Below are 14,428 nucleotides of genomic sequence, written 5' to 3'. Positions count from 1 at the left end.
AAACTATTTTAGAAATATAGGAGAAAACTTGATTATCCAAAAATACCCATGTGAGTAACTAACATGCCTCCAGCTGTTGCAAAACTACAACTACAAAAGCCAAAGGCTGTCTCGGGGCATGCTGCGAATTGCAGTCTTGCAACAGCCAGAGGCACACCGGTTTGGAAACACCGCATTATGGGAAACATGCAAACTCTATACAGAAAAAAATGTATGTATCCTTCACTCCATTTCTCCTATAGACTGCTTCTATATTTCATGATTAAAAATAAATAAATAGAATAATATTAAAATAAATAAGTAAAAATAAATAAAATAAATAAATAAGTAAAATAAATAAATACATTTAAAAAAGACAAAAAATAAAAATAAAAAAGGAAATCTGATCTAAATGTGTCGAAATGTGCTTTACGGCGATAAAACCCAGTTCAGCGATGTGTCTCCTCCATGCCGCAATGCAGAGAATCGCTCTTATAAATAATTATGACGGCAATCCTAATACTCATTTAGAATTACTATATGACATTTATGCCATACTGTTGAAGGCCATAAACTGTCCTAGCCCCGTTCTCCGTAATGGCTATGACAGCTCTGCCAACACCGGGGGGTTCTCCTAAAAAAAACGGAGAAGCCGCCCATCAATCCTTGATCTATGCTAGGAATCAGCGTGGTATCATATTAATGCTTGTTGCTGCAAAACCACCTCTGACTATTGGTATAGAGCGAAAAATACGTTGCGCCTCTGCCAAAAATAATTAAACAGTGTATGCATTACATCTGCCATCCGATACAGCAATAACATGTCAAGTTTCTTTCCTAATAGAACATTCGGGGCTCTTCCAAAGCAACTGGCCTGACGCCATTGCGGCCCCATCTCCTATGATGCCGCAGGTATGGCGAACAACCTTTTTGCCCTACTTGCAAAAACTTTTTTATTTTTATTTATTTTCTTTTTGGTAAAACTCGAAACTCATTCGACAGCTAATTGTCCCTGAATATATATATTTTATTTGCCAAAATAATAAATAAACAAAAAAATAAAAAACAAAAACAAACTTATATAACAAGGTAATGTCAACAATGAAAAACTGCATGATAAAAATCCTATCCAAAAGTGAAAAATGCTAATTTTGTCTCATTTAGCAGCTGGATACAGAAATGCTCATTAGTTTTAAGAGGGTTAATCTTTTTAACTTTTGCATATTGATATGCCAATTATGCCTAATTGTACAAGAGGCATCCGTCAAGGTAATAGTGCAGAAACACATGAAAGTTATTAAGTATATCCCAACATGTAATAAAGTAGGTGTTAATTGGTAGCTGAGTTCTGCAGGCTATTGAGGTGGATAATTCATTGCGAAATGGATCACTTGTAATTTCTCGACATAATTCCTTTTGCAGTCTCACGCTGTGATGTTTTCATGCTTGTCAAAAAAAAAAACAACTGCAGCCGGGTGCCTTTTGTTAAACACAGGCAATAAAATATGTTGGGCTTCATTAAATATACTTAACTTTTCAACTTTTTTTTTTTTTTAAGGTATTTGATTTGTCCTGGCCAACTAATGGTGTCAAGGCCAGATCTTCCACCAATAAAATGTGAATTAATGACGGTTGACTTAAAGTCTATATGATAAAGTAAAAATTATCTTTATGTATTATTCTATTATGTTTATGAACATTTTTTGGGGAAATTAGGTGTTAAGGTAGGTAGGTGTTAAGTGCAATTTATTTATTTATTTATATATTTTGTAACATGAAGGCTTTTAAATAGTATGGTTGCTTTATGGCAGGGTTCACTTTTTTTCAATTTATTTATTTTGTAACATGAAGGCTTTGAAATTGTATTGTTACTTCATGGTAGGGTTCACTTTTTTGGGGGTGACATGAAGGCCTTGGAATAGTACTGTTATGCTAAGTGTTCCCTGAGGCTTCATGCTGGGTGGCACATGGTACTATAGGACTTTGCAGATGTATGACGCTCTCAGCGAGGCCATATGGGGCATGCCATGGAGCATGCTTCTGAATCAGGCGTACAGAGGTATTGTAGAAGTGCCCATTAAAGCTTAGTACAACTCAGAGGTTTTATAGAGCTGTTAAATGGGCACTGTCACTTTAAAAAACTTTTAACCAGTTGTAGAGACATGTCAAAAGTTTTGCACAGTTGGGGTCTGAGACCCCAATCAATCTCTAGAAACACCGGGAGAAGAGCGTGCTGACAGGGTTACAATGTAAGTCTATAGGATTGACTCGTCACCACAGGGAATGGGGAGAGAAGCGCTCAGCCATATGTGACAGGAGCGAAAGGTTCGGATTATGGAGGATTTTAGTTTAGATAGTCAGCTAAATATGGTGGACAGAGATGACAGAGGAGATGTACGGAGGTGCAGCAATGTGGAGAGGTTTGTGGGTGCGAGTGAGGATTTTATACTCTATTCTGAATGGGTAACCATGGCAATGACCGGCAGAGGGGGCAGCATTGGTATAGCAGGTGGAGAGGAAGATGATGGACTGAATTGGGGAATTTATGCTAGTGCCACACACATAGAGATGGAAATGCCAGGTTTAGATAGGTTAGTGAATGGAGGAAACACAAGGGGAAATAATCAAGCTACTACACCAGTTCTTAGGCATAGAAAAGTCACAGCGAAACACTTTTGTTTGGAATGCAAGGCAGACACAGCAACGCATGATTTATTAGGAGACCACCAAATGCGATGGCCTTCAGAACGTTACTAAACTGTGGTGTATTAAATGGCAGCATTAGTAAATTCTCTCCATTCAGTTATAAATGTATATAGGTAGGACATGATGTATGATACAGAAAACAGGCAAACACTAGTTTTTTTTGTAGAAGTGCAGGGGTGATGTCACAGGAAAAGGTATATGGCTGTGTGTCATCAGCATAGAGATGGTACTGAAAGCCAAATCTGATGATGGGCAAAATCTGTTGTTTTTCCTGTAAGGGCTGTGTAGAGAGAGAAAAGGAGAGGGCCCTGAGGAACCTCAAAGATAAGGAGAATAGATAGAGTAGAGCATTCTGAGGAAGAGCTGGTGCGGGGGCAGAGTGTAGGGGATGCTGCTTTCTCCAGGGTGGTTTTGAAGGTGTCATTGAAATGATTGGTGACCTGATTCGATCAGGGGAGGGAGGTGATTAGGGACAATGAAGACTCAAGGCTTCTGGGTGTTATACACAACATACCGTACATATTTCTGTAAGTGTTTCAAGTAGGAATGAGAATGATAGAGGAGAGAAGGTTGTGGTTAGAAAGATGAGAAGGAGTGTTAGTAAAGTTACATGAGCAAAGTAGGAATAAGACTAGGTTGTTCTAGTTCCCATCCTTGTGTAAGGGATAAGTAAGTTGTGAGAGACCAAGGGAGGAAGTTAAAGAAAAAAAATAAGAGGCACATGTTAGATTGGGGAGTCAATAGGCATGTCGGAATCACCCATGATGAAGGAAGGTATTTCAGAGGATAGGAAGAGCAGGAGTCAGGTACCAAGGTGATCAAGCAACTGTTGAAGTGAGTCAAAGGGTTAATAGACAACTGCTACTGACAGAGAAAATAGCCGGAAGAAGCTGATAGTGTGGACCTCGAAAGAGAGAATTGATAGTGAGGGTAAAGTAGGTATGATCTGGAATATGCACTGTGGGAAGAGACCATTCTATGAAGTACGCCAACTCCCAGACCATACTATAAAGTACGCCAACTCCTACAACATACTATGAAGTGCGCCAAATCCTAGACCATGCTATGAAGTATGCCAACTCCTAGACCATGCTCTGAAGTACGCCAACTCCTAGACCATTCTCTGAAGTATGCCAGCTCCTAGACCATACTATGAAGTATGCTAACTCTTAGACCATGCTATGAAGTGCGCCAAATCCTAGACCATGCTATGAAGTACGCCAACTCCTAGACCATGCTCTGAAGTACGCCAACTCCTAGACCATACTATGAAGTATGCTAACTCCTAGACCATGCTATGAAGTACGCCAACTCCTAGACCATGCTATGAAGTACGCCAACTCCTAGACCATGCTATGAACACCAACAAACTCCTAGGCTATGGGTATCAGAAAGGCAAAGCCCACCATAACTTACTGCAGAAGGGGAAGAAATGGAGAACACAGCAGCTTAAATAATAGCCATAGTGTCACCACCACATTGATTAATTAAACAACAAATAAATCAGTATAAGAAACATAACTCTCATCAATGACAAACATGGCAAGTACTGCTGTAGAGCAGGCAACACTTCTTTCTTCTGTTAGACCCAAGGTATTCAGTCCAAGACTGTAACATTCCAAGAAATAATTGCTGGGGCCTGTTACTAAGATGTGAAGAAGGACAGCATGGATCCCTTACTGAGTAGTTGGGGTTTTCTCCATGCGACATACATATTGCTCAAGCTTGAAATAAATTAATACAATTCCTTTGCTCTCTTACCGGCTTTGTCGTTTCTGCAGGCTCAATAAGGACCATAGATTTGCTCTGGCTCAGTCGCTCATGTTGTGAATTGGGCCTTTTGATCCTCATCTGTACAGCACCCGCATTATGTATGGTCGATGGCTTCTCCTGCGGAGATTGGGGTGGTGCCTTAAGGTAAAACACATTAGATATTATGATGGTAATCAAATAATTCACGTCTGTCATATTAATGTAATGGCAATATATAAAGGGAACCTATGCCCCAATGTATAGAGGGGAGGAAATTGTTGGTAGTGATGGTTGTGTGTTGCTGGTGGAAAGATCTTTTACATCCTATAGCTAACGTCTTGGTGTTGGATATCACAGTTCCCCTTCAGAGGTCTTTGTAATTCAAGCTGCGATGGGTCGGAACTGTTTGGATTTAGGCAGGTGTTTTTAATCCTTTTAAGGACCAAGCCCATTTTCATCATAAAGACCAGAGCGTTTTTTGCACATCTGACCACTGTCACTTTAAGCATTAATAACTCTGGGATGCTTTTACTTATGAATTTGATTTCAAGATTGTTTTTTCATAACTAACATAATGGTAAATTTTCGTCGATGCTTGCATCATTTCTTGGTGAAAAATTCAAAAATTTCATGAAAAATTTGAAATTAAAGGGGTATTCCAGGCAAAACCTTTTTTTTTATATATATCAACTGGCTCCGGAAAGTTAAACAGATTTGTAAATTACTTCTATTAAAAAATCTTAATCCTTCCAATAGTTATTAGCTTCTGAAGTTTTCTGTCTAACTGCTCAATGATGATGTCACGTCCCGGGAGCTGTGCATGATGGGAGAATATCCCCATAGGAACTGCACAGCTCCCGGGACGTGAGTCATCAGAGAGCAGTTAAACAGAAAACAACAACTCAACTTCACAAGCTAATAACTATTGGAAGAATTAAGATTTTTTAATAGAAATCATTTACAAATTTGTTTAACTTTCCGGAGTCAGTTGATATATAAAAAAAAGTTTTGGCCTGCAATACCCCTTTAAGCATTTTTCTAACTTTGAAACTCTCTGCTTGTAAAGAAAATAGACATAAATTATATATTGATTCACAAATACATACAATATGTGTACTTTATGTTTGCATCATAAAGTTGACATGTTTTTACTTTTGGAAGATATCAGAGGGCATCAAAGTTCAGCACCAATTTTCCAATTTTTCACAACATTTTCAAAATCAGAATTTTTCAGGGACCAGTTTAGTTTTGAAGTGGATTTGAATGGCCTTCATATTAGAAATACCCCAAAAATTATCCCATTATAAAAACTGCACCCCTCAAAGTATCCAAAATGACATTCAGTAAGTGTGTTAAAACTTTAGGTGTTTCACAGGAATAGCAGCAAAGTGAAGAAGGAAATTCAAAATCTGCATTTTTTACACTCACATGTTCTTGTAGACCAAGTTTTTGAATTTTTACAAGGGGTAAAAAGAGAGAAATCCCCCCAAAATTTGTAACCCAATTTCTGTCAAGTAAGGAAATACCTCATATGTGGATGTAAAGTGTTCAGCAGGTGCAGTAGAGGGCTCAGAAGGAAGGGAACGACAATGGGATTTTGGAGAGTGAGTTTTTCTGAAATGGTTTTTGCGGGGCATGTCACATTTTGGAAGCCCCTATGGTGCCATAAACGCAAAAAAAAAAAAAAACACATGGAATACTATTTTGGAAACTGCACCCTTCAAGGGGTACAGTGACACTTAACACCCCACAGGTTTTTGACGAGTTTTCGGTAAAGTTGGATGTGTAGATTACTTTTTTTTTCACTAAAATGCTGGTTTTCCCTCAAATTTTACATTTTTACAAGAAGTTATAGGAGAAAATGCCCCCCAAAATTTGTAACCCCATCTCTTCTGAGTATGGAAATATCCCATGTGTGGACGTCAAGTGCACTGCGGGCGCACTACAATACTCAGAAGAGAAGGAGTCACATTTGGTTTTTGGGGGGCCTGTTGCATTTAGGAAGCCCCTATGGTGCCCGAACAGCAAAAAAAAAAAAAAAAAAAAACTACATGGCACACTATTTTCGTTAAATTCGGATGTGTAAATGAAAAAAACATTTTTTCCCAAACTTACCATTTTTACAAGAGGTAATAGGAGAAAATGCCCCCCAAAATTTGTAACCCTGTTTCTTCTGAGGATGTAAATACCCCATATGTGGATTTAAAGTGCTCTGTGGGCGAACTATAATGCTCAGAAGAGAAGGAGCGCCATTGGGCTTTTAGAGAGAGAATTTGTTTGGAATTGAGGTAGGTGGTCATGTGCGTTTACAAAGCCCCCGTGCTACCAGAACAATGGACCCCCCCCCCACATGTGACCCTATTTCAGAAACTACACACCTCATGGAATGTGATAAGGGGTGCAGGGAGCATTTGCATTGGCCTTTGACAGATTTTTTAAATAGTGGGCTGTGCAAATGAAAAATAACATTTTTAATTTTTACGAACGACTGTTCAAAAAAATCTGTCAGACACCTGTGGGACGTAAATGCTCACTGTTCCCCTAATTAAATTCCTTGAGGAGTGTAGTTTCCAAAATGGGGTCACATGTTGGGGGGCCCATTGTTCTGGCACCATGGGGGCTTTGTAAACACACATGGCCTTCAATTCCAGACACATTCTCTCTCCAAAAGCCCAATGGCGCTCCTTCTCTTCTGAGCCCTGTAGTTCACCCGCAGAGCACTTTACATCCAAATATGGGGTATTTCTATACTCAGAAGAAATGGGGTTACAAATTTTGGGGGGCTTTTTTCCTTTTATCCCTTGTGAAAATGAAAAAATTGGGATAACATTAGCATTTTAGTGAAAAAATTTTACATTTTCATTTTCATGTCCAATTCGTCAAACACCTGTGGGGTGTTAAGGCTCACTGTACCCCTTGTTATGTTTCGTGAGGGGTGTAGTTTCCAAAATGGGGTCACATGTGGGTGGTTTTTTTTTTGTGTTTGTCAGAACCGCTGTAACGATCAGCCACCCCTGTGCAAATCACCTCAAATGTACATGGCGCTCTCACTCCTGAGCCTTGTTGTGCACCAGCAGAGAATTTTGTGTCCACATATGGGGTATTTCCATACTCAGGAGAAATTGCGTTACAAATTCTTGGGGTCTTTTTTTCATTTTTACCTCTTGTGAAAATGAAAAGTATGGGGCAACACCAGCATGTTAGTGTAAAAAATTAAATTGTTTTTTACAATAACATGCTGGAGAAGACCCCAACTTTATCTTTTCATAAGGGGTAAAAGGAAAAAAAGCCCAACAAAATTTGTAAGGCAATTTCTCCCGAGTAACAGAAATACCCCATATGTGGCCCTAAACTGTTGCCTTGAAAAACGACAGGGCTCCAAAGTGAGAGAGTGCCATGCGCATTTGAGGCCTAAATATGGGTTTTGCATAGGGACGGACCCGGATGCAAGAATTAGACTTGCCTCCGAAACCAAAAATACCCTACGGCAGTGTTTTCCAGCTGTTGCAAAACTTCCAGCATGCCTGGACAGTCAATGGCTGTCCAGCAATACTGGGGTTGTTTTTCAACAGCTGGAGGCTCCGTTTTGGAAACAGTGTCATACGAGACATTTTTTTTTTTATTTTGGGGGGGGGGGAGACTGTGTAGGGGTATGTGTATATGTAGTGTTTTACCCTTTATTATGTGTTGTGTAGTGTAGTGTTTGTAGGGTACATTCCCATGGGTGGGGGGGTTTACAGCGAGTTTCTCGCTGGGAGTTTGGGCTGTGGCAAAAAATTTGCTGCATCTCAAATTTGCAGTGAGAAACTCACTGTAAACCCCCGCCCGTGTGAATGTACCCTGTACATTCACATAAGGGGGTGGGGGCAAACCTCCAGCTGTTGCAAATCTACCACTACCAGTATGCCCTTTGGCTGTCCGTGCATGCTGGGGCTTGTAGTTATACAACAGCTGGAGGCACACTGGCTGCAAAACACAGCGTGTGTTACTTAGTTCAGTGTTTCGCAACCAGTGTGCCTCCAGCTACAACTCCCAGCATGTATGGTCTATCAGTGCATGCTGTGAGTTGTAGTTTGCCACAGCTGGAGGCACACTGGTTGCGAAACACTGAGTTAGGTAACAAACTCTCAGTGTTTCGCAACCAGTGTGCCTTCCGCTGTTCCAAAAACTACAATTCTCAGCATACAGTGACAGCTGAAGGGCATGCTGGGACTTGTAGTTATGCAACAGCTGGAGGCATACTACTAACACTCCCAGCATGCCCTTTGGCTGTCTGTGCATGCTGGGGGTTGTAGTTATGCAACAGCTGGAGGCACACTGGTTGGAAAACACTGAGAGTTTGTTTCCTACAACTCCCATCATGCCCAGACAGCGGAAGGACATGTTCAGAGTTGTAGTTATGCCACAACTGGAGGAGAACAGTTTGGAGACTACTGTGCAGTGGTGTCCAAACTGTAGCCCTCCAGATGTTGCAAAACTTCAACTCCAAACATGTCCAGACTGTCCAGGCATGCTGGAAGTTGTGGTTCTGCAACATCTTAAGGGCTAGATGTTACAGAACTACAACTCCCAGCATGCCTGGACTGTCTGGGCATGCTGGGAGTTGTAATTTTGCAACATCTGGATGGGCTACAGTTTGGACACCACTGCACAGTGGTCTCCAAACTGTGGCCCTCCAGATGTTGCAAAACTACAACTCCCAGCATGCCCAGACAGCTGCCTGCCACCGATCCCGCTGCGATCGCCAGTCCCGGCACCCAATGACCTCTTCCCGCCGCTCTGCCCCAACATCCAGGGGCGGGCAGAGCGGGGATATCAGCTTTAAACGTCCATTTGCTGGATGGGGTTAATGTGATGGTAGATCAGTGTGTACATGTATAAACTAATTCTTAATTTTTTCCATGATACTTTATTACGGTAGCAGGAGCTTTTATACAGTATTTTTATTTTATATTGTTCATCATACTTCATCTAGAGTAATGCTTGTGGTTATGGGTGGAGTCACCTCTATGTCTGCCTGACTATTCGCAAAGTTTCACTTTTTGTCACAATACCGTTCTCCCCACAAATACCTTTACATTTCTCTTACTGTATAAGTTGATTCACTTTCTGTCATTAAACCATTCAGTTGCCTTCTCTTTTTCCTGTTATTACTGAGCCCAATTGTGAGAGTGTTAATGCAAAATTCCCAAGTTTGTTAGATTGACCCTTGTGGTGATAATGTGATTTTAGTGCTTTCCCTGTGGTCGTTGAGTCTCCTCCATAGTTAACAACTATATCTCATTCTCTACATTTCAGAGGGTGGGACAAGAGCTGGGCGGTTTTCCTGGCCAATGACAACACAGTACCTACTCCTCTCTGCTGTGTTGTGACATTGTGCCGTGCACTGGACTGAATAGATTGGCACTGTGGTGGGAGATGATTTTCAGTACGGTATTAAACATGACATAAATTGCTTTGCAAGGTGCTATGTGGGCAGAAAGGAAATTAATGCAGCACAGCAAGGATGAGGTTACAATAAGCACTGAATGGCTGCTGCAGACTGAGCCTAAATACAGCGAATGGACAGCAGATTGCAGGCAAATGAGACACCGAATGGCCAAGGCACCTAGAGCTTTTTAAGCTATAAAGAGTAATTTTTGGTAAATAAACTGATTTTAAAATATGATACTTTAATGAGGGGACTTGTGGTGTGGGGCATTGTGTGGATAGGTTATAGATTATACAAGTTCTGGCCAGATTTATTGTACAAAGACACTTGGGCTCTTTGGTTGAGACTCTTTGGGATGAACAATTGTCATACAGAATATTGGTTTGGGCAGAAGAATATAGGCAAAGTAATTTTCATAGCCAAAGTATTCTCTGAGCACTGTGGGCATCACTTATATAGGAGCCCTTTCAAGAGGTGGTCCCATCTGCAAAGGTTTTTCTTTTAACCCCTTCAGGACCAAGCCCATTTTGGCCTTAAGGACCAGAGCGTTTTTTGCACATCTGACCACTGTCACTTTAAACATTAATAACTCTGGAATGCTTTTAGTTATCATTCTGATTCCGAGATTGTTTTTTCGTGACATATTCTACTTTAACATGGTGGTAAATTTTTGTGGTAAATTGCATCCTTTCCTTGTGAAAAATCCTAAAATTTGATGAAAAATTTGAAAATTTTGCATTTTTCTAACTTTGAAGCTCTCTGCTTGTAAGGAAAATGGATATTACAAATAAAAAATTTTTTTATTCACATATACAATATGTCTACTTTATGTCTGCATCATAAAAGTGACGTGTTTTTACTTTTGGAAGACACCAGAGGGCTTCAAAGTTCAGCAGCAATTTTCCAATTTTTCACAAAATTTTCAAACTCACAATTTTTCAGGGACCAGTTCAGGTTTGAAGTGGATTTGAAGGGTCTTCTTATTAGAAATACCCCATAAAAGACCCCATTATAAAAACTGCACCCCAAAGTATTCAAAATGACATTCAGTCATCATTTTAACCCTTTAGGTGTTTCACAGGAATAGAAGCAAAGTGAAGGAGAAAATTCACAATCTTCATTTTTTACACTCGCATGTTCTTGTAGACCCAATTTTTAAATTTTTACAAGGGGTAAAAGGAGAAAATGTATACTTATATTTGTAGCCCTATTTCTCTCGAGTAAGCACATACCTCATATGTCTATGTAAAGTGTTCGGCGGGCGCAGTAGAGGGCTCAGAAGGGAAAGAGCGATAAGGGGATTTTGGAGAGTACATTTTTCTGAAATGGTTTTTGGGGGCATGTTGCATTTAGGAAGCCCTTATGGTGCCAGAACAGCAAAAAAACCCTCACATGGCATACCATTTTGGAAACTAGACCCCTTGAGGTACGTAACAAGGAATAAAGTGAGCCTTAATACCCCACAGGTGTTTCACGACTTTTGCATATGTAAAAAAAATTTTTTTTTTCCACTAAAATGTGTGTTTCCCCCCAAATTTCACATTTTTCCAAGGGTTAATAGCAGGAAATACCCCCCAATATTTGTAACCCCTTCTCTTCTGAGTATGGAGGTACCCCATAAGTTGACCTGAAGTGCACTATGGGTGAACTACAATGCGCAGAAGAGAAGGAGTCATATTTGGCTTTTTGAGAGCAAATTTTGCTCGGGGGGCATGTCGCATTTAGGAAGCCCCTATGGTGCCAGAACAGCAAAAAATACCCACATGGCATACCATTTTGGAAACTAGACCCCTTGAGGAATGTAATAAGGAATAAAGTGAGCCTTATTACCCCACAGGTGTTTCATGACTTTTGCATATGTAAAAAAAAAAAAAAAAATTCCACTAAAATGTGTGTTTTCCCCCTAATTTCACCTTTTTGCAAGGGTTAATAGCAGAAAATACTCCCCAAAATTTGTAACCCCATCTCTTCTGAGTATGGAGGTACCCCATAAGTTGACCTGAAGTGCACTATGGGCGAACTACAATGCTCAGAAGAGAAGGAGTCATATTTGGCTTTTTGAGAGCAAATTTTGCTCGGGGAGCATGTCGCATTTAGGAAGCCCCTAAGGTGCCAGAACAGCAAAAAAAAACACACATGGCATACTATTTTGGAAACTAGACCCCTTGAGGAACGTAACAAGGGGTACAGTGAGCATTTGCCCCCCACTGGTGTCTGACAGATCTTTGGAACAGTGGGCTGTACAAGTTTTCATTTTCATGGACCACTGTTCCAAAGATCCGTCAGACACCTGTGGGGGGTAAATTCTCACTGCACCCCTCATTACATTCCGTGAGGGGTGTCGTTTCCGAAATGGGGTCACATGTGGGGTTTTGTTTTTTTTGCGTTTGTCAAAACCGCTGTAACAATCAGCCACCCCTGTGCAAATCACCTCAAATGTACATGGTGCGCTCTCCCTTCTGGGCCTTGTTGTGCGCCCCCAGAGCACTTTGCGCTCACATATGGGGTATCTCTGTAGTCGGGAGAAATTACGTTACAAATTTTGGGGGGCTTTTTTCCCTTTTACCTCTTGTGAAAATGTAAAGTATAGGGCAACATCAGCATGTTAGTGTAAAAAATAAAAAAATTTTACACTAACATTCTGGTGTAGACCCCAACATTTCCTTTTCATGAAGGGTTAAAGAAGAAAAAGCCCCCCAAACCTTGTAACGCAATTTCTCCCGAGTACAGCGATACCCCATATGTCGCCCTAAACTGTTGCCCTGAAATACGACAGGGCTCCAAAGTGAGAGCGCCATGTGCATTTGAGGCCTAAATTAGGGATTTGCATAGGGGTGGACATAGGGGTATTCTACACCAGTGATTCCCAAACAGGGTGCCTCCAGCTGTTGCAAAACTCCCAGCATGCCTGGACAGTCAACGGCTGTCCGACAATACTGAGAGTTGTTGTTTTTCAACAGCTGGAGGCTCTGCTTTGGAAACAGTGGTGTACCGGACGTTCTTATTGGGGGAGGGGGGCTGTGTAAGGGTATGTGTATATGTAGTGTTTTTAACTTTTTATTTTATTTTGTGTTAGTGTAGTGTAGTGTTTTTAGGGTACAGTCACATGGGCGGGGGATTACAGCGAGTTTCCCAGCGCAAAATTTGCTACATCTCAAGATGCGAGAAACCCACTGTAAAAGCCTCGCCCATGTGAATGTACCCTGTACATTCACGGGGGTGGCGGGGCGGGGGGGGGGGGGGGGGGGGGCTTGCATCAGCTGTTGCAAAACCACAACTCCCAGCATGCATGGTCTGTTAGTGCATGCTGGGAGTCATAGTTTTGCAACAGCTGGAGGCACACAGGTTAGGAAACACTGAGTTAGAAACAGACAATGTTTCCCAACCAGTGTGTCTCCAGTTGTTGCAAAACTACAACTCCCAGCATGCCCAGACAGCTGAAGGGCATGCTGGGAGTTGTAGTACGGCAACATCTGAAGGGCCAGATGTTGCTGAACTAAAACTCCCAGCATGCCTGGACAGTCAGTGCATACTGGGAGTTGTAGTTTTGCAACAGCTGGAAGAGCACAGATTGGAGACCATTATACAATGGTCTCCAAACTGGGGCCCTCCAGATGTTGCAAAACTACAACTCCCAGCATGCATGGTCTTTTAGTGCATGCTGGGAGTTATAGTTTTGCAACAGCTGGAGGCACACAGGTTAGGAAACACTGAGTTAGAAACAATGTTTCCCAACCAGTGTGTCTCCAGCTGTTGCAAAACTACAACTCCCAGCATGCCCAGACAGCTGAAGGGCATGCTGGGAGTTGTAGTTAGGAAACATCTGAAGGGCCAGATGTTGCTTAACTAAAACTCCCAGCATGCCTGGACAGTCAGTGCATGCTGGGAGTTGTAGTTTTGCAACAGCTGGAAGAGCACAGATTGGAGACCATTATACAATGGTCTCCAAACTGAGGCCCTCCAGATGTTGCAAAACTACAACTTCCAGCATGCCCAGACAGCCAAAGGCTGTCTAGGCATGCTGGGAGTTGTAGTTTTCAGACTCCTAGAAGTAGCAGTGAAGATCTTCACTGCTGCCTCTGAGGACTACATACTTACCCGTCGCTGCTCGTCCACGTGGCCGGTCCCGCGCTGCTCCTCGGTCCCGCCGCTGGATCAGGTAAGTCCGCCGGTCCCCACGTGTTCCCCCCGAATGCCGCAGGTCCCCGCGAGCCCCTGCAGCCTTCGTCCCCCGTTCTGCCCGACTTCCAGGGGCGGGCAGTGCGGGGGATCTGAACTTTCACCCCAGATCACTGTGATTGGTCCACAGGGACCAATCACAGTGATCGCTGACCAGGACCATCAATTGATGGTCCTGGGTTTGAAGCAGAAGTTGTCCCCTGCTGGAAACAGCGGGACTTCTGCCAGTTAACCCGTGCGATGCTGTGCATCGCCGGGTTAACTGCATGTCATTTATAAACGCCGGGATGCGCGAACGCACTGCACAACCCGGCGTTTATATATGACATTCTGCGGGAAGGGGGTAAGAATGTGATTGGTCTGGCAAACCCTGCAAACCAG

At 42.0% G+C, this 14,428-nt stretch overlaps 1 protein-coding gene across 2 annotated transcripts in view; it reads right to left on the bottom strand.

The window, feature by feature from the left end:
- Positions 1-14,428, bottom strand: part of ARHGAP15 (Rho GTPase activating protein 15) — a 788,583-nt gene that overhangs the window by 756,150 nt on the left and 18,005 nt on the right. For both annotated transcript variants that reach the window (XR_008847054.1, XM_056534907.1), the window contains exon 3: positions 4,447-4,596. Coding sequence is in view for 1 of the 2 variants with exons in the window: in XM_056534907.1 (XP_056390882.1) it covers positions 4,447-4,596 (150 nt within the window). In the remaining variant the exon portion in view is untranslated. The remainder of the gene's footprint in view (positions 1-4,446; positions 4,597-14,428) is intronic.

Source organism: Hyla sarda, chromosome 8, assembly GCF_029499605.1.
Source record: "Hyla sarda isolate aHylSar1 chromosome 8, aHylSar1.hap1, whole genome shotgun sequence".
In the NCBI taxonomy this organism is placed as follows: Eukaryota; Metazoa; Chordata; class Amphibia; order Anura; family Hylidae; genus Hyla; species Hyla sarda.
This window is presented reverse-complemented; position numbering and strand designations above follow the sequence as displayed.